Below are 21,282 nucleotides of genomic sequence, written 5' to 3' on the forward strand. Positions count from 1 at the left end.
TCATAGGTAGTTGCTTCCATACTTTATGGGTTTACTAGGGCTTCCATAACAGAGTACCCCAGACTGGGTGCCTGAAATGACAAAATGTATTTTCTCACCATCCTGGAGGCTAGAAATTTGAGGTCAGGTGTTGGCAGGGTTGGCTTCTTCTGAAACCTCTGTCCTTGGCTTGTAGATCACTGTCTTCTCCTTGTATCTGCACATGGTTTTTCTTCTACGTCCTAATATTTTCTTCTTATAAGACACTCACATTGGATTAGGGCCCATCCTAACGACCTCATTTTAACTTAATTGCCTCTTTAATAACAACCCTACTTCCAAATACAATCACATATGAGGTACTGGGGGATAGGCCTTCAACATATGAATTTGGGGAGACATACTCAGCCCCATAACAGATACTGATCCCAGCTCATTAGAAACCAGTGTCTCCTTCCCTACCGGTGGCTAGTTTCAGCATCCGTCTTGCTTCTGATCCTTCATTTCCATACCTTTTCAGTCCCTTTGATTTAGGTCATCCCAACCCTGGCCTTTGCTTTTTACCTGCAGAGACTCGGACTTCCCCTTAACTTGTGAATGGGTAAGGCCTCTTATTCACACAGTGACTATTCTCTGCCTCTGTTGCTATTATTCAAGTCACTACTCTTTTCACATCTATTTTTCAGTTATTCACCCCTCTTATGTTTCCTATGGCTTCTAAACTCAAATTCATGACGGTATTTTCTATAATAGCCCAAACTGGAAAGACTCAAATATCCATCAACAATTGAATGGATAAATTATGGTACACTCAGATGATGGAATACTATACTGTGGTGAGAATGTAAGAACTATTGCTACTTACTCCACGGATGAATCTCACAAACCTAATTTTGCATCTTTTGCCACCTACCTCCTAAGGACAATAAGGCCATAGAGACCAGGAGCTCAGCAGTAAGAGCTCCTAATGAATGAGCACTACTGAGTGCCTGCCATGTGCCAGGCATTGTGGAAATGCTCTCATATACTCTCCTAATTCATTCTCACAAATTTATGAAGTAGATAGGTAATATTCCTATCCTAGGTAAAGTGGAGGCTTAGAGAGAATAACTTATAAAACGCAGAGCTGGAATTGAAACTCCCGTCTTCTGGCTCCAGTCCCAGTGTTGGTGCCAACATGCCACATGCCCACCCCTCTTTTTCCTCCACTGACTGTGGAGGCTGCACTGGCCCCGTGAGCTGGTAATCACCTTGCCCACACCTGGGCACACACTGACTGGGGCTCACAGCTCCGAGGTCTCTGTTCTTTCCCTAACTCCTCTCCACGATGTGAGAGAGACTAGACTAGGAACTAGAGGCATTAAGGAGGAGCCAATCCACACACTGCCAATGACCCCCAGAGAACTATCAACATAAGCAGCAATGCCCATCCAATCCAGAATTTTAGAATAGGAATTCCCAAAGCCTCAAGCTTCTCTCTTGGAGATGTTTCAGGGAACTCAGAGAGATGGGGTGCATTAGCTGCAGACCTTCTTGGCTAGTAGCTTGTGACCTAGTTTCTGGAATTTACTTTTCCTAAGTTCATCAATAAAAACTGGGTCATTTGATAACTTAGGAACAAGCTGGTTTGCAAGTAAGATCCGAGCAGTCTGGAATATTTGTATTTGAGGGGACATTTTTCCAAAAGAAAAAAACACACAAAGTAATCTTTAGGGCTATGTGTTTTAGTCATTTTCCTCTTTCTTAAAAATAATCTGCCCAAATGTGCCTGTTTTGTAAGTCATCTGAACTATTTAGCACAAGAAATTGAAAATACAATATAACCTTTTAATTAGGATTTTATTTTTTGTTACCTGTTTCATTCAAAGCCCTCTCAAACTGTAAATAAGAAATTTTGGATTTATGATCTTAACATCTCATCTACATTTACTTCTTAATCATCAAATATGTATTATTAATAGCATCCTCAATAAAAGACTAAACAAGGTCAATAGAAAACAATTTTTTTAAGCCAGAACACCAGGCAGCAAAAATTGCTTGCAGGTGCATTATAGAAAAACTCAATATTAACATAACATAAGTTCCAAGTAATTTAGAGCCACAATAATAATAGTAATCCTGATAGTAAAACTTCGCCAATTCAGAACTGGTAATAGATAAGTGAGAACTGAGTGATGTTACTTTGACCATCTGTCCAGGAAGGTTGCTAAGCAAACAGAGTAAATAAGCCTCAGGGATATGGTGAGAGTGAGGTAGGGACAATGTTTAGCCTCCTCAAATGAACAAACAAATGGCAAATTGGAAACAAATGGATCTTGTTAATTAAAAAGAAGTCTTATCTTTCCTTCACAGCAAATATTAAGCACCTTTACTTGGCAACACTTTATTAATTTTAATAAATTTGTATTTAAATGCTTGAAACTTTATTTAAAATCTAATTAAGTCTTTTGTCTAATTCAGAATCACCTTCTGTCAAAGTTGGCCATATTACACTATGTGATTTCAGTATTTTAAATAATGTGCAAAAGCTATCCAGTACTTGTATTGGATACACACAAGTAAACTTGAGTATCTATTATGTGCCCACAGAGAACTATACAAAGTAATAGAAAATAGTTCAAAAGCAATAAGCACAATCATTGCTCACACAAGGCAATTTCATGGATGAGACGTGACGAGAGAACATTTTACAAAAATAAAGGACCATAGCAAGATCCCTGGGGGCGCTTAGTCTGCATGCACGACTCAGCAAGTTGGGTGTTGAGCAGTTCTATTCCTCAAATGACCCACTGCATAATTGGAAACAATGGCAAGGAGTGCTTTGGCAATGGCAATGGCAATGACTCTGATCATTGGGGGCTGACTTTTTTTTAATAAAAGTAGAGACACAGGTTGATTCAACTTCCTCAGAAGTGCTCCCAAATAGTCAGAAACACACCCAAAGGCCAGAGAGAATGAAGTGCTTAGGCTTGTTGTCTGGTGAAGATATTACATTTTTAGTCATGTCAATTTCACACATCAATGTTTACTGCCTCAGGCCTACACCTTCCAACAACTACAAAATGGAAGCTACTAATTAGGCATCCAATAAGATTTATGAGTATAGTAGTCCCCCACTGTTGTAAATGTTTCCCTCCACGTCCCTCGTGGTTCAGGGTTCAGGATCTGGAAGAGGAGCCACACACAAATGAAAAAGAAAAGACAAGAGATAATTTGGTAATACTGGGGGGCCAGGCGGGTAAGTCCAACTCAAGAGGAAGGACTTCCACCAGTGCTCAGGCCGCACCAACCATTTTATAGTCAGAGGTAAACAAGGTAGTGGTTACCATAGTTACACTGTTCTTGTGAGTTTCACTTGTTTTGACCATAGTTACACTTCCTGCACTTCCCTCAGCCCATTAGCTTCCCAGATAAGATCTAGGGAGTGTTATAAAGTCAAGCCTAATTATGCTAAGAGGACTGTGCCCTCTAAGCTGGGACTTGTTTGTGACTTTGCCAACAGGTCAGTCCAAGGCTTAACCCTCTATCAGCTCTCCACATCTCACCCTTCTTTTACTTTTATGCTACTATAATGAAAGTTTAACTTAAGCATCAAGAACAAAAAGCTACCATAATGAAAGTAAAACTTAAGCATCAAGAACAAAAAAATGTTTAAGTCCCAATTTCAATGTCCAACAGTTCTGAGTCCAAGTTTTAATGTCCGACAGTTCCTTATGTGTACGTGTCAGCAATGATATTTCAGTTCTGGATGGTGGACAAATGCTGGCAATGCAGGTCCGACCCTCTCTGGTTTGATACTGGGCAACCTGCAGCGACGCACAGCTGCTGACTGCTAGCATGGCAAAGTGTCATCAGCGTCTTCCATCTCTGGATTGTTTTTCCTCTTGTCTTCATGGTTGGAGCATTCCTGATAATTCCTCTCTGTTGCAGGAAGCCACATGGTCTTGGAGTTGTTTTCTGAAAATATACAAACATATTCTCAGCCAAAAGTTAATAAAGAAAATTTTACTTGGGATCCTTTTTATATTTGCCCAAATGATTTTCCTTTGGCTTATTTTTCATGGGTGTCTTGCTGTTAGCATTACAAATGAAAAAAATTTTTTAGATGTAAATTAGTTACAGGATATTTTTTCTTCCATGGTATTTTTCCTCTATCCCCCCCCTTTTTTATTTAATTATTAGGAGACTTTTGGAAAATTTTTATAATGTAGTCTAGATAACTTTAAATTTTTTAATTTTTTGCACAAAAATATGACTGCTTTAGGTTCATTGCATGTTAAGCAATTTTACCATGAAATGAAAATTTTGGTTAATACTACTTATTTTAATTAAACTCATTACTGTCAAATTTAATACTCTAACAACAATCTTAGTTTACACTGTAAATATTAATGGAAAGAATTATTTTGCATCCTTGAGAAGGCCCTGAGCATTCCTGGTGTTAGGCTGGATTTAGATATAGGGTAGCTGCTGTCAGCCAAGTCTGTTGTCTGGGTCCCGATCTGAGCTGGGCATGGGAAGCGGGAAGCAGCCATTGGGGCAGGAGACCTCCCTCAGAAGGGGCGAGTGTTCAAGCCCCTGCATAGTTGGGGGGGGTGAGGATCTGTGCCCCACCTCTGTTGACCCCCAAGTTCTCTCCTGATGGCCCCTCTGCGACTGTGCCTGTCTTAGGTTGTTCCTTCCCTGAGGAATCTTACCCGTCTCTGGCTAACCAGCCATCCTCCAGGGCCAAGCAGGGTGATGTGATGAGATTCAGTTCTGTCTCCTTGGTAGCCTATGCCCTTGTGGCCTCCATGCCCAGCAATTGCCTTGGGATCCACTCGCCTGCTGGCGGGGCCCCAGCATTGATCACATATCTTGGGGAACCCAGGTTTCTTCTCCGGGAGGGCCCAGCTCACGCCATTGGGCGAGAGACAGATCCATGGTACCAGCCACCATGAGGCTTCAACCTCAGCATAAACAGAGAGCTCAGGCAACAGCTGTGGGCAATTGGATTGTAAGAAAAGGGACCCTCTTGGCAAAAAGGGCAAGAGAGGTCAATATAGAATGCTCAAGTGCCTTCCCAGGGGGCCTTCCACACAGTGGAAGGGATTAAATCCTTTCATCTCCTTATTAAATTGCTGCCAAACATTCAAAGAATTAGTTTGTAAGTTTGTTTGGGATAAATGCACAATATGCTGTTGTAAAATATCAAAAATTATTAATGACATTGTAGAATAATATCATGTAAAGATAGTCTTTGCTCTAGGCCATGACAATTCAATTTTAAACTGGAAATGACATTAATTAAATTTCTTCAATTAGTCTTTCAGTAACTTTACACTAGCTATATTCAGGAAGGCAAAAACCCAAATTATTTACCTTTCTATATTAAACCTAGTACATTTAATTACAGTCCTCCAGATGTTTGAAGGAAAAACCTCTTTCTATTATTTTCTTGCAGAGTAATTTCCAATCAGTATCCTTGTCCTCTCACAGCTGAGTTACACTTGGAGAATTTCAATTTAAAAAAGAAAAATCTGCCAGAACTGGTTTGGCTCAGTGGATAGAGCGTCGGCCTGCGGACTCAAGGGTCCTGGGTTCTATTCCGGTCAAGGGCATGTACCTTGGTTGCGGGCACGTCCCAAGTGGGGGGTCGTGCAGGAGGCAGCTGATTGATGTTTCTCTCTCATTGATGTTTCTGGCTCTCTATTCCTCTCCTTTCCTCTCTGTAAAAAATCAATGGAATGTATTGAAAATAAATAAATAAATAAATAAGAAAAATCTTTTCCTTTTACAGCAAGTAACCTACAGGGTTACTTCTTGGATGTTGACTGATAGTGCCGCAAGGTCATGTATTTCAAGTCAAAGTCATTAAATTTGGTTGAATTAAAAAATCCTTTAAAAAGAGAGAATAAACTTTTTAAAACATTTCAGGGCCCGTGAAATGTCCCAAAGTCATTCCTTGGTTATAGTTTTGAAATCCAACTTGAAAGACCATCAAATATATATGTGTATATAAGATTTAAAGATTATATTCAATTCTGTCCTCTAGATTTTTCATGAGGCAAATTTAGATTATTGAACAATTTTTAGCATTTTGTTATTTCAGAATATCTAATTCAATTTAACAAACTCCCAAAGCCTTGGGCTGCCATTGACTGGAAATAATTAGTCTTGGGTTTTATTTTGTACATTTGTAAAGAGATTCCAGCTCAAAACTCTATCTAAATGTCCAAAAACAGGACAGTTGCGCGCATTAGTTTTAAGCTAGCTTTTCTCTTTACACTTGCACAGAAATCCCAGACGCATTTTTAAATTTTGTAAAACTTTTCAATTATGAGAAGGAGACTTTAAATTAGAATACTTGGGGAAGGGGCGTCCATATTGGATCACCATGTGCTCCCTTCTTCTCTTCCCCCACATCCTGCTTTGGGGGAGGTTTCAGCAAATGACTCAGATGGCGTATTTTTTCCCAAAGTCATGCTTAATAGAAAAAGACATATTTTAAATGTTTTCCTATTTTGCTTTCCAAAGTAATAGCTAGCACCCAAGGTTATATTAGCCAAAATTTAGTTATCATAAGATGTTCTCCGGTAATTTTTAAATAAAACATTAAGTAATCTCATTGCAGGAGAGCTTATAGCTCTGCCCTCTCCTGCCACCTTTGAATCTCTCCACACCAGAGGTGGATTCGGCAGCAGGGTTTCATTTCTTATTACAGACTTTAGATTCCAAATACAAACTAAGATTTTAATTTGGACAAGAAACCACATTAAGATGACCATGGCACTCTTTTTTCTCAGCCTGATTTTAAAAAGTACCTTTTAATATTCCAATTTCTTTATAATTTGGCCTTTTTGCACAGGTGATTCTATTAATGGAGAATTAAACATTTCAGGATTAGGACATGGAGGTGGAGGGAGCCATGAAGGCCATTCTCCCATTTTTCCTTTCTGCTCCTCTTAAGGAGCAGAGGGTGCAAGGGGAGGAGATTTATCCTCCTTGGCCTCTCTTAAAGGCTCTAGCAAATGAAATACCGTGTTCCACAAGGGAAAACAGTTTTTGGAGGCAAGTTTTTCCCTGCTGCTGACCTTTTTTTCAAGTTCTGACTAACTTTTTGGCAAACATTCAAAATCTAATGTACCTTCTTCAGGAAAACAAGGGTTATGTTCTATAACATCAAGCAAAAATTATAAGAGATTACCTTCTGAAACTTTAACTCCTTAAGCATGCAAACCAAAAGTCTATAATAAAGTTTCTTACTTTTTTAAGCCGAATCCTGCCCCATTAGCCTGGCTAAGAAAATGTTCCCACCCTACTTACAGATAGCGACTTCTGCAGCTGATCGTGGGCTTTGCGTGCGGTGAAATATCTCCCCACCTTTACGGTGAATTTTTCCCCACCTTTTATGGTGAAGCTTCGTTTTTTTGCTCTAGGCGAAGCCTTCACTTCCAGATTTCCCGTCGGGCGCCAGATGTTGTAAATGTTTCCCTCCACGTCCCGCGTGGTTCAGGGTTCAGGATCTGGAAGAGGAGCCACACACAAATGAAAGAGAAAAGACAAGAGATAATTTGGGAATATTGGGGGGCCAGGCGGGTAAGTCCAACTCAAGAGGAAGGACTTCCACCAGTGCTCAGGCCGCACCAACCATTTTATAGTCAGAGGTAAACAAGGTAGTGGTTACCATAATTACACTGTTCTTGTGAGTTTCACTTGTTTTGACCATAGTTACACTTCCTGCACTTCCCTCAGCCCATTAGCTTCCCAGATAAGATCTAGGAAGTGTTATAAAGTCAAGCCTAATTATGCTAAGAGGACTGTGCCCTCTAAGCTGGGACTTGTTTGTGACTTTGCCAACAGGTCAGTCCGAGGCTTAACCCTATATTGGCTCTCCACACCTCACCCCCTTATCCACAAGGGATATATTCCAAGGCCCCCTTGGTTACTACCAAATCCTAAATATACTATGATGTTTCCAATACATACACTAGAGGCCCAGTGTATGAAATTCGTCCACTGGGGGGTGAGTGGGGTTTGTCCCTCAACCCAGCCTGCACCCTCTCCAATCTGGGACCCCTTGGGGGATGTCCAACTGCCCACAGGGATCAGGCCTAAACCGACACTCGGACATCTCTCTCACAATCCGGGACTGCTGGCTCTCAACTGCTCGCCTGCCTGCCTAATTGCCCCTAACCACTCCCTGCCAGCCTGATCAACGCCTAACTGCTCCCCTGCCAGCCTGATTGCCCCCAACTTCCCTCCCCTGCTGGCCCAATCACCCCCACTGCCCTCCCCTGCCAGCCCTATTGCCCCAACTGCCCTCCCCTGCTGGCCATCTTGTGGCAGCTATCTTGTGATGACATGGGCGTGGCCATCTTTGTGATGACATGGGCGTGGCCATCTTGTGAGGGTGTGGTGTCAATTTGCATATTACCTCTTTATTATATAGGAAACTTTTTCCCTAAAAGGAAGCACTTTACAGCTTCTCTTTGGCGTATCCAAATTGCCAGCATCACGACTTTTGCACTTCGGGGGCAATTATTAAGTAAAATAAGGGTTACTTAAACACAAGCCCTGTAACAATCAATCTGTAACTAAGACAGCTACTAAGGGACCAACGGGCAGGTAGCCTATACAGTGTGGATACGCTGGACAGAGGGATGATTCACGTCCCAGGTGGGGTGGATCAGGACAGCAGGAGGTTTCATCATGCTGCTCAGAATGGCTTGCAGTATGAATTGCTTAATTCTGGAATTTTCCACTTAATGCTTTAGATCTGTAGTTGACCACAGGTCATTGAAATTTTGGAAAGTGAAACCACTATAAGGGGAGCTGCCATGGTGTTAGAAGATACCTGTATCCTAACAAACGTAGTGAGAGTAGCAGCACTGCAAAGTGGTCCATTAGGGCAGGAACAGCCACAGTGGGAGTTTGGGGGGTGGGGGGGAGCAGCTGCTGCCCAAATTAACCACCTAGAGGTGACAGATCAGCTCTAGGGACAGCAGAGCAGCCACGAGGAGGCCACACTGACTGTTGAGAAGACACCAACCCAGAGTCAACTTAGGCACTAGGCACAGTGGACAGTTCACAGGACCCAAGACACGTTTAAGGCCCCATAAAATGTTGTAATTTTAATCTCTCTTAAAATCAGAACTCCAAAAATCACTAGTATAATAATGAATATGTAACAATAAATCCAGTCTGGATTATAGTTGTCTTTATACCAACTTGTCATAAAATACAATTTTTAGCTTTTCTTTTCAATGGAGGAAGGGGCCCATGTCCTCTGGCACCAATCATTCATGTTAAGGAAAGTAAGCATGTCTGTGGTGGGCTCAGAATCCCAGCGACTTTGACAGGGGAGGGCGGAGGAGGGGGTAGACGGGGTAGAGATTAAAGTTAAAGACCATAGAGACTGTTATCCAAGACTTTCTCCCACCACCACATACACAGTCTGGAAGAGCGTAACAAAAAAAAGTGCCAGTTAGCACATGACACAAACTGAGGGCACAGAGTTATATAGTAGAATGTAATTAGAGTCACTCCATATTCATCTCAGAGGACTTCCTAGAAGAGGTGATGGCTTGGAGAAGAGTGCACACAGGGAACAATGCTGGGCGGGGGGGGGGGGGGGGGGGGGGGCGGTGGAGATAGTAAGGGAGACATATATGGAGGGTCGATTGGCGGTCCTTTTTTAAACGCCCTGTGTCATCATTTAAACAGAGAGGCACCAGTTTGTGCACTGTGAATTCCCTACCCATATTTAGGAATCAGAAATCGCATTATTTCCAGCTAAAAACAGAGCACTGAACCAGTGGCGAATTTATTGTGACTTATGAATTCCACAGGAGAATCTGTGCTGAAGACAGAATTCTGTCCAGGCTTCCCAATTGTTTACATCTAGATCTGTGCTTCCTTTGGGATATTGGGAAATACGGATTGACCAGAGTGCCCAGATTTAGTTCTATTTGTACCACTTTTTAAATTTACAAAATATTCTGTTGTGGGGAGAATGAGTTAAGTGTAACTGTGCTAGAACCAGCATGGCCTGAACCCTCCTGTATGTTGGAAGAAATCTACAGGAACTCACTGCACTGGGCAGGACACAGTATGGTAGACAGGCATCGCCTGCGTTCAGAGGAGACTGGGAAACATTGCTCTCACATTCTCCCGTGTTGGGAGTTTAAAGAGAGCATGTCACCCTGACATTTACCTTCCTGAGTAAAAGAATGTTGTCCTTGCTCTGCACATAAGAGACAGAGAGAAAAGTCATCCGAAATTAGTCCGTTTTTGTGGCCAGTTTCCTGCGGGTGCATTTAAGTTCAGAGTCCAGAATTTATGAGTTACAAATGGTTTTAGCATATGCAAAACTGAATACCATTTCATTTGGAACAAACTTACCAAAATGTTATAGACGCCAGGTATTTGTTTACAGGTATGTATATGTGAAGAAATATATTCAATATATTCACACTTGTGAGCTTGATGGTAGTTTGTCTTCAAAAACATTCATCCTAAAAAACTTCAATGTTGTAAAGATAAAATTTGGGGGTGGAGGGGAATGTCAGACTTGTTAATTTTATTTTCTTATTTCTGTTTTTTCTCAATTTTTGGTAGTTGTGTGTTTTAATTTTTGTAATCAGAATAAAAGAATACATTTTATTTCATATTAGATGATGTGGGGTTACCAGAAATCACTACTATTGTAGTCTTTTACCTTTCCCCTAATTTATTACATCTTCATAGCTTCTATTTAATATTTCTGATAAAAAAGACTCGATTATTATTGATAAATTAGGAATAATAAAAATAATTTTTAAATTAAAAAAATTCATATAGTAATAATAGAATCTGCAATTAGAAAATTGCTTATGAATGGACTAACCACGGAATTGCATACTTTTAAGTATTGCATGCACCCAAAATAGATCTCAGAACACCTAGTACAGATGGCATTTAATAGTGCTGAGTTAGCATTTTAATCAGAATTAGAGGGACTCTAAAGCTTATAAACCTAATAAGATTCACAGAATAAAAACAACTGTGACACATGACATGCTTAGGTTAGTTTTCCATGAAGATAAAAAAAAACAACAAAACAGAAATACTTTGTTAGAATTGTACTTATGAGTGAAGTCATGGGTAGGCTGATTCTTAGTGACCATTGCAGATTGAAGAAAATCTTTCTCAAAAATTTTGGCTTGATCCAGACTGTGTCATCATCCTGAGAAGTGGTTGCTGCCCCAAACTTGGATGATTTCACAAACCCCCTGCACGGATGGCAGTCAGTGAAGCTGTCACGGGGGGTGGGGACACTGCATGGGAAGCCCTCCGGCCTGTCAAGCCAATGAAGAGATAACAGTGAGGTAGACAAGGAAGCTCACAGGCTGGCACTGGGTTCCCTTCCTGCTCAGCCACATACCAACTTTGAGGCCTTGACCAAGTCACTCTGTCTCTGAGTCTCTGAGCCTCAATGTCCCAAACCACCTAGTAAGACAACGTATACCCCACAGAGGTCTCATGCAACAAATAAGTATAAATCCATCCAACACCGAGCAGTGCCCAGCACACAGCAGCTTCTCTAAATACTTCAGTTCCTTCCCTTTTGAGACGGGCCTGGAGCCAACACCTCCTCGTCATCTGGCAACCGTGCAGCCTGGTGTCCAGCCTGAGAAGATCCTGTGACTTCCAGTGCTGTTTACTCTGTTCCTCATGTTCCATATTTAAGAAAGAGGAGTGAGCCCGCATTGGGTTTCCTTAATTATGTCAGTGTCACTTGCTATATACTCTCCATGTTTCACTCATTTATGCCCAGTCTTATAATAGAAGTTAACAAAAGATTATTCTCAGGTGTTACTATTGTTTGTTAGAAAAGCTATAATTGTATATATTTCACTGCTCAGGAAACAAGGTGATAAAGAGAAATATCGAAGAATTTTCTACAGCAAATCACCAGGGGAAAATAGCCAAAAAAAATCTTAAGAAACTCACCCAGAAAGTGGGAAAAGGTGGTTTTGAAGCTTTATTTACAAAAAAAGGAGAGTGAAATAGCTGCTGGAGGGTGTCACGGTGTAGTAATCAACTTGTAAAGTGCCACTATTCTTTTCTGCTGTTGCTGAGAATGATGGGATGGGAAAGCACACAGGCTTAATGTAATCCAAAACCACTTACAAGCTTGAGTGTGTATATTCAGTGAAGAGTTCATTTTTGCTGTCTCCATGTTATTTCAAATAATAGATGAATATTTATCCTTCGGTATAGTTATATTTAGAAATTGAGCTTGAAGTCTGGATAATTATGCGCATATAGTTCTTACAATGTTTTGAGCCATTAGCTTCAACAAAGGGAAAAAAACCTCTACAGTTGTATTACTGTCAGCCCCACAGACTACCAATAAGCCAAGTTGTATAGTTTTATGAATTGCCAACTCAATTATCAGTCGGGATCTGAATTTTAGAAATGTTGTCCCACGAGATCCATGGACAAGTCAGAAATAACACAGTTTGATTTTCAGGTACCAGGTGGAGGTGGCCGTGTGAGCTGGGGGAAATCTCGCTTTGATAAATGAGTGTGTTCACTGGGTTTGGCAGTGGTCTCAGACACTGTATCTGGAACCGTGGCGATGTCATGGTGGCAGACCTTCCCGTTCTGTCCTCGGACTGCACCACACGTGTAAACAGTGAGGCTCTCGGGGGAATGACTCAAAGCCAACAGGCTGTAAAGGGGAACTTTGCTAGCAGACTCTAACGTGGGTGTCATGACTCTTTTCAGGTAGTAGGTGTAACCTTGAAGAAAAAGTGGCACTGTCTTCAAAAAAGTGACCTGACCCTGGCTTTGGTGGGTTTTTCTGCAAGAAATCAAAAGCACCGCATGTGTTAATGATACATCCTTTCTAGCTGACCACTGCTTTGTTCTAGAGTTCAGCATGAAAGGACTAATTTTTGTTTTGGTTTGGTTTTTTTGTTTGTTTGTTTTAGTGAAATGGCATGTCCGTTGCTAATTCTAGCTACTCTAGTTGCACATGTGAAAAATATCTATATGTAGTTTACGGATTGGTAGCATTTCAAATAAGTAGTGTATTGAAATATTGACCTGAAATTTTTTGAGATGCTCATCAATTGACCTTTTTTTTTTCCTTAGCTCAGGATAAGAGTCTGAATTATTATTATTTTTTTAAAATTATACCTTGTAACATTAGATTTGTTCTTTTAAGTATGTTAGGAATTTAAATATAAGCATGCCACTTCGTTCATTGCTATCTTATTAGAAGTTCTTGGAGCATGGAAAGAATTCTTCACAAATGATTTTGCTCTTTTGAAAAAAAATAAGCTCAAAAATATTTGTTAAACTATATTTAACCTGTAATGAGAATAGCTTATAAAGGTATGCTAAGCTTATAGTATGTAACGTTTCATCCCAATAATTTTTATATTTTGAAAAAATGTAAAACAATTTAATAGTTCCAAAATAATCTTTTCCCAGAATTCAGAATTGTATGCATTTCTATTTTAGGAAGTTCACATTGCATCATTAAAGAATAAACCTGGGATCATTATGCTCCCCAATTTTTAATGTTTTCCTTTATTCTTCTAGTAGTCAGTGATTTTAAGGATTGTGGCCATAGAGACATTCCAGAATATATTTGATAGTAACTCCTGATAAATAAAATCTCTTGTAGTTTATATCCCATCATGGAAATAAACATTATCATTCAATAATGCTAGTTCTTAAATAAAAATTAAAAACAAAGAAATAAACTTTGAGAAATAAAGAGATTCACACATTCTAAAATCTAGTAACTATAAAGTTTTTCTTTGTTTTCATAAATAAAAGCTGCCACTTATTATTTAGAAAGGAATGCCTGAGAAAATGGATGATTAGCACATAACAAACTGAGGTCACAGGAGTTATAGTAGAATGCAATTAGAGTCACTCCTTATTCATCTCTGAAGACTTGCTTCCTGGAATAGACCTACCTTCTAAACTCTTAAAGTACTGTGCAAGACCATGATAATAATGTAATTCTACTCTTTTGCATTACATAGAAAGGATCAAGATTTATTAACCTCTAGAATTCATATTAACCCTAACTCCCATTTACGTTGGATTGCTCTTAATTCCCTTTCAGACAACAGACCACATATGTCCATTTTTGTTTCTGGGCCTATGATGTCTCTATATGCTGCATTTGTATTTTAAATAGATTTACAGCACAGATATTCATGTGTGCTCTTATTATAAAATTATTTTCTCCAGAGAGGCTTTGCCCAGAGACATAAGAAAATTAAAGTTTTCTGTTTTTAAAGTGTTTAGAGATTATTTAATTTTTACATAGTATGAAATGCTTCTAATTGGATCAAGAAGGTAGTATTTTATTTCATTTTTTCCATGATGCCGTATCTACTCTCAAAAATGTAATAATCTAGTAAACCAAAAAGACAGAAAGCCAGCATACCCCTTTATAGTTTATAACTCTGTTTGTATGAGACAAAAAATGTAGGGAATATATATACCTACATATTTATATCTATATCTATCAATGCCTCAATTAGTAATCATTTTTATTTATGTCTGGATTTACAGATTCTCCAATGAAAAGAGATTTTAAAATTCTATTAAAATTATTTGGTCTCAAAAACATAGAGAGTTACAAGTTTTTTTCATACTAGCTCCACAAAGTAAGCTAGGTGAATTCCTGTGACATTAGACCACTGAAGAATTTTTGAGATGTTTTTATGACACTTTTATTCTTTTTATGCCCAATCCACTCAAAAATGACAGACTCCAGAGACCACCCACCAAGCCCTCCTTGGGAATCAGACCCTGATCCCAACCCCTGTCCCAGACTCCTGTCATTCAAACATTTTAGAAATTATATAGGAATAATTTATAAATGAACATAACAGGCAATTCATACTGTATTTAAATAGATGCTATAAATTATGTTCATGTCATGTAAATTGCCTAAAATATACCATACATATAAAGTACTATGTTAAAATTAAATGTCAGTTGTAAAGGTGAAAAAGTAGCTCAAATTCACAAACAATCTTTTTTCAGATATTGTGTGTTTTCTCTTCAGCCAAAAGCCTCAAGATTCACTTGCAGCAGCCTACTTCTTCATTTATGTTGGATTGGTCTTTAAACATTAGACGATCTTGTAATAAATAATAACTTAAAGATTTCTCCTGACACAAGTCATTGTTGATTTCACTGTTATAGGGAAAAGGCTCTAGGGCGGCAGATAAGACTGTTGCCATGGTGATGAAGGAGATACCGAGGGAGGAGTCTGCTGAAGAAAAGCCCCTCCTTACTATGACATCACAGGTGGGCAGACCCATAGGGCTCCTGTAGGAAGCTGACATATGTTAATATATCAGACCTTGTGATTTTTAACTAGCAAAAAAAAAAAAAAAAACAACCAAAAACATTAACTTGAACTAATTTCTAAAGCACAGTTTCAATGAAACAATTATACATTATAAAGTGAAAACGGAAATTGCTAAGAAAAATTTCATCGTTTAGTTATTTATTTGTGAATATTAATTTTCATTACTTAACTTCAGCTTAAAAATGTATGTGCAAGTAAAATATGTTGCTTCTTTATAAAGGAGTCTTGTTAATAACTTTGGGAAAGAAATAACAATTAAGCTAATGGTACATTTGAAAAACAACAACCAAAAAAATCAAATTCCTTTGAATAAATAACAAGTTATATGGTATACATATGTCAGTTTACCAGTAGAATATCTAAATTTTCTTAAATGTTAAATATATTTATGTTGTGACTATGCATACTACATATATGTCTATACATATTTATGTGGGTGACTAATTTTCAGGATTGAGCCAGAAGTCCCTGAGTCCCCCCGCAGAAAATGGCATCTGTGACCCCTCTTCTACTTAGTGACCTTGACAACAAAAATATCTCTATTATAAGCACATGAGAGCCATTTTCAGCATTTATTATAGCAAATATAGAAAAAAGTTTGCATTTATATGCGAAGACATGCTGAGACTGTGAATCCTGTATGTCCTCAGGGACTTTTGAAACACCCTGTAAAATCCACATAAATATGTATAATATACCCATCACCACTCTGTGGAACTATCAGTTTTAAATTCTTAAATGAAAAATATTTTTACTTGCATTTATCTTATAATTTAGATTAGGTTGTTATCTTAAATATTTCCTTTTTTTTTCCATAATGCAGTCGTAAATGCAGTTATTCAGTTCCAATTATATGAACATGTCTACAATTAGAAAAATGTCCATATGCAGTCCTCATGAAAGGCATTTATCTCAAAAGCTAAATTATGGCAACTTATTTTCAGAATAGCATCAGAGCACATCCCCAGCTGCTGCCAACATGTGTGGTTTTCTTTATTCCAAACGCTATGTTATAAGGAACGAAAATTATAACAACATATAACATCAACATTGAGTATTTTAAAAAAGTTATTAATGATTCCCAGGACTTTGGCATAAGTTTTATGTTGTGAGTTTTTTATCCATGAAAAAAGAGATGCTTCTTCCCAATGACACAGTCGTCGTGGGAAAGAAATTTGCTTGATATTTACCAAGGTCTCCATTCTTTACACACTTTGCATAGTAAAACATACACAGTTTTACATTGATCTCTTGCCCTTTGAAGAATCCATGTTCAAAATATTCAGCCCATAGTTTCTCAGGTCGATGCTGAGGGAAGTGAGAACCACTTTAAGTTCTCGGCTAAGGACAGAACCACATACATCAGTAGATAAGACCTATCCAGAGGTGGAATTGGCATGGTTGTGCTACAACGTATCATCTCAGGACATCACGATTTAGGACAGGGTCTAGTTCGCAAAATTCCTTTTCCCCCAACCCTTGCATTGGTATGTGCTTCCCAGTAATCCTTTTTAAATGTCCAAAATTACCATTGTCACCTAAGCTTGAATTTAAAATTTAATGCAAAACAATATTTTTTATTTTTTAATTTAGAAAAAAAATTGTGATTACCATTTTCTCATATTCAGAACATTTGTGTGTACCAAGTTCCTTATTTAATCCCTGTCGAATGTTGCATTAACTGTTTTTGAGATATTGGTTACAATTTTACTGCATGAAGATTATACAATGCTTTTTTGGATGCATCTTATTCTTGTTGCATACTGGCAAGTTTATGAATCAGCAAACAGAGTTCTGATTCATAACATGTAATGCACCTGTTGTGTTGATCATTTTATGAAATGAATTCAGTGACGGCTGTGATACAATTATTTCTCAGTCAAATGCAGTTTTCTTAGTTGATATACTTTTTCCACTGTACACAAGTGGCTTCTTCCCTGCTATGCACAAGCCCAAAAGCAGCAGAATGATCTGAAAAAGTGAGTACTTCTCATGGCAACCACAGCATCAGTCCGTGTACCATACCACATTCTTACACATGTGAGCGCATTAGTCTTGAAACGTGTTTGTCCCGGTGTCTTCTGTAAAGCCCCTTATGACATAGCCCTACATACTGCTGAATACATCGACTCATCTTCATCACTGGTATGTCGATGCCAGCTGCTCATTCATAGATTTCAGATATGGCTGAAGCCGATTGCTGCTCTCTCCGTGGCGTCCTTGGGACAATCACAATGGATAAAGTACAGACACGGCCTTGGAACACTGAGTTCCTAACCTTTTTAGTAACTGTTTATTCAACAGATTGTAACTGCAGAATAATTTACACTGAAGGATTTTCTTGTATTGTGTGATTATTATGATCTCTTTGAGAGGGATTTAGCCAAACATACTCCAGGGAAGTCATTCATAGTACATTGAACAAACCAAACCAAACACAAGAGTTGGCCAGGTGACCTGAACTCAGAGTTTGCTGGACCCCTTTTCATTTAATGTAATTATTAATTCTGTATTAACAAACAATATGTCAAGCACTTCAAAGAAGCTCAAGTTCATGCTGTCCTAGACTAACACGTAAAGTCAAACAGTATGTAAACAAGTGTGCATTGATGAAAGGATTGAAGGAAAGAAAAAAATAGGTGAATTGTCAAGTCTTTAAAGAGAAAGTTTCGCTGGACCTGTGCTGTCCAATACAGTAGGCAGTACCCACATGTGTCTGTTGAGTCCTTTGTAAGTACCCCAAATTGCAATGTGCTATAAGTATAAAATACACACCAGATTTTGTGCAAAAAATGATATAAACTGACACATTAATAATTTTATTTTGATTACAGTTGAAATGAGAATATTTTGGATATACGGGGTTAGGTAAAATGTATTGTCAAAATTATTTTCACCATTTCCTTTTCACTTTTAAAAAAAAGCTACTAGAAAGCTTAAAATTACTACACTCTCATTATCTTTCTATTGAGCACTACTCTAGACTGTAATAGTATAAATAAATCCACTTCGAGGGTAGAAGGAAAAACTATATGTCAAAGATTGATTATATTGTAGAAAAAATTATATTCTTTATGAAAATGAAATGACTTTAGCAAATATTTTTCTCTCATAAGGAAATTTTCATTTTAGCCATATTTCCTGGTACTTTTTTAGCAAGGTATATCCCCCTCATTTTTTGCTATAGAGCACATTGTCTTAAAACTATGTGTTCCAGACCTCTTATTGTTAAGGAGATTTTTTTCATGTTTTTGCAAACTTGGCCTTTGTTTTTCTATATATCCCACCCCTTATACCTTAATATTAATTTAATTTTTTTGTGTCTGATAAAGATAAAAAGAGTAATGTCCTTAGTTGGAAAAATATTCTCAAGGCTACTAAATATAGCCTTATTCGGGGTAGGTTTCTATTACTAATTTGAAACAATTGTTTTAATTTTGTTCTCCTGCCTGCCCTAGTGTTAGTACTACCCAAGTTGTAAAGAGTAATACCTGTTCATTTTCCCATGAATAACTTCACAATTATAAATATAACTATCCTGTCAGGAAAATATTTGAGATTTAGATCAAGTCAAGTCAGAGTTGAAAGTTATCACATGGTTATTCTCTATAAAAAGATCTACTGGGACTCATATACTGTATAAAAACTGGGCCGTGGGCAGAACCATTAGTACTATTAGCTCATAAGAAATAAATTCTGCCCAGTGTCAGAGGTACCAAGACAAAGCCACCAAGATCTGAGTATTTAAGGGGCTCATGATAATGATTTAGTTGTCTTGTCTTTTCAATGGATTTATCAGTTAACTTAGTTTTGATAGGGTCACTGTTTTGATGGGCATTGCACAAATTTCTCAATTTGGATACAACTAATAAAGCCATAAACAAATAGTTCAATTACAAAATTATGAGTGAAACCTACTCACCAAATGGCACATGCTTTGAATCAACAGTGTCAGGAATAATAAAGGCCTTTTCAACATGCATAAAGATATACCTTTTAAAAGCATATTTGTGTTTTCATTTTTATATAAATAAAACATTATTAAATTTTTTTCTATTATTTAGATGAGATAAAAGACATGGTATACTTTTGCAATTCTTAAAATCAACATTACAAATATGAGGTATTTGTCAACTGTTTTTAACTTATTAACTTCAATGTTTTAACTTTTAAAATTATTTTTTAAGTACTAAAATGCTTAAAAATAAAAATAGAATATTTTACTTTAAAACAATTTTGAGATCATCAATCTGAATTGTAAAGTGGTGGAATAATGAGTTATTATTCTTGACAGACCCTATTTTATCATTGAAATGTATTTTGATTTGAAGTTAATTCATACTGATATAAGTTATCACAAACTTTTAGCTCTATATTTTTTAATGAAACACCTAAGCTATATGTTGGTTAAAGACAAATAAGCTTAGATTAAGTCACAAAACAAGCTATATAAACATATACTGGAGCTTAAGTAACAGGCAGTATTTTAAAGCAGAAAAATCTCTTTTCATCTTGGTTAAATATTCCCCTGTAGCTTAGATCATATAATAATTTATTTTTTTAATATTGAAATGAGAGAAATTCAAGTTGAACTAAGACAAATGCATTTTCAGACAAAGTTTTGAAACAGATCATAATTCATTAAAGCTAAATGATATTGTCTGCATTTTGTTCAATACAAAACACAGTGTTGATATAAAATAGCAATCAGTTTGGTCCTGTGGTGGCTAATATTGGCCACACCAACTAACCCAGTCTAAGTCATAAGTAAACTTAAGATATTTGTTCACAAGCTATGATTACAAAGAAGATGTAAGGTTCAATAGTCTTTTGAATTCTGAATAACAAGCCCCTCCTTGCAAGTTCTCATCTATCTTCTAACTTCCACTGTTTCCTTTTGTTTCCATGTCCATTGATCGTATAAGGGTTTTCCCTCAAAATCTCAACATTTGAATCTCTGACCTAAAACCTCTGTGTGTTGATCTGTCACTGGCCTCCCATTTGCTTTGGTCTTTATCCTTCTCCCAAGGATTACATGGAGCAGGCTTGTGACTTTATTTCAACTTTTCTCATTGGGCATTCACTCTTTGCATTCTTCACTTTTTGATAGAAGCCTTGCATTTGGAAATGTTCCCTAAGTACCTCTAGGTTTCCAAACATTTAAATGATGTGACACTGGGTGGTGGGGAGGGTGATGGACTTACATTTGTGGTTTAAAACCTGTCAAGAAATTGGCAAACATTTCTGAGGACCCCCGGCCTCTCTGAGTTGATGAAACCCAGTATGAAATCAAGGCTGCCCATACAATCATTCTTTTGTACAATCCACCATTTAGTTAGACATAAAATCAGTTAACATTTATTAAACTGCTACTGTGAAATACAAATGTTAAGTGGATAAGGTCTCTACTCTCAAAGAGGTCATCGTCGAGTGGGAGGAAAGGAGATAAAACTGGGTGGAAGTGGGAACGTGGAGATGCTGTAGGAAGGTACTTGCTGCCCAGCACTGACGGTTCCCAATATGCAGTAGAATGGGACCCTGAAAGAGAAATAGGGATGTCACCATTGCAAAGGCCTTTGAACTTATCTCAACATTGAGAAGAGGACAAAGGAGGATGAGAAATGAACATGTAAACAAAGTGAGGCAGACACCTTAGCAGCGAAGGAAGTGGATGGGTCACTTGAACTCCATTATGATAGTCAGATTGGGCCAAAATTGCAATCACTCCAACTCAGTTACTCAAAAAAAAATTGGAAACCTTTTGACTCACCTTTTTTATTACTTTTATAACATCAATGTACTCTGTATCCAAGGATGAAATGTTCACCACACTTGAAAAACAAAGTCTTTTCAAACTAAAGGGAGTAATTCTAAGGAAAACAAGCAGTATCCTACCAATGAACGAGGGGAGAATAAATGGCATGCAATTT

The 21,282-nt window shown here is 37.9% G+C and overlaps 1 protein-coding gene across 6 annotated transcripts in view; it reads left to right on the top strand.

The window, feature by feature from the left end:
* The window catches only part of PEX5L (peroxisomal biogenesis factor 5 like), a 234,259-nt gene that overhangs the window by 121,463 nt on the left and 91,514 nt on the right, over window positions 1-21,282 (top strand). For 3 of the 6 annotated variants that reach the window (XM_070406751.1, XM_070406753.1, XM_070406750.1), the window contains one exon: window positions 15,184-15,288. The exons of 2 other annotated variants lie outside the window; for them this stretch is intronic. In XM_070406751.1, coding sequence (XP_070262852.1) covers window positions 15,184-15,288 — 105 coding nt within the window. Of the gene's footprint in view, window positions 1-12,768; window positions 12,799-15,183; window positions 15,289-21,282 lie in introns of those variants that run through there. One more of the 6 variants, XM_070406754.1, reaches the window with a different exon arrangement.

The sequence above is a fragment of the Myotis yumanensis genome, unplaced genomic scaffold, assembly GCF_028538775.1.
Source record: "Myotis yumanensis isolate MYYU_CA2020_CCGP unplaced genomic scaffold, mMyoYum1.0.hap1 SCAF_2, whole genome shotgun sequence".
In the NCBI taxonomy this organism is placed as follows: domain Eukaryota; kingdom Metazoa; phylum Chordata; class Mammalia; order Chiroptera; family Vespertilionidae; genus Myotis; species Myotis yumanensis.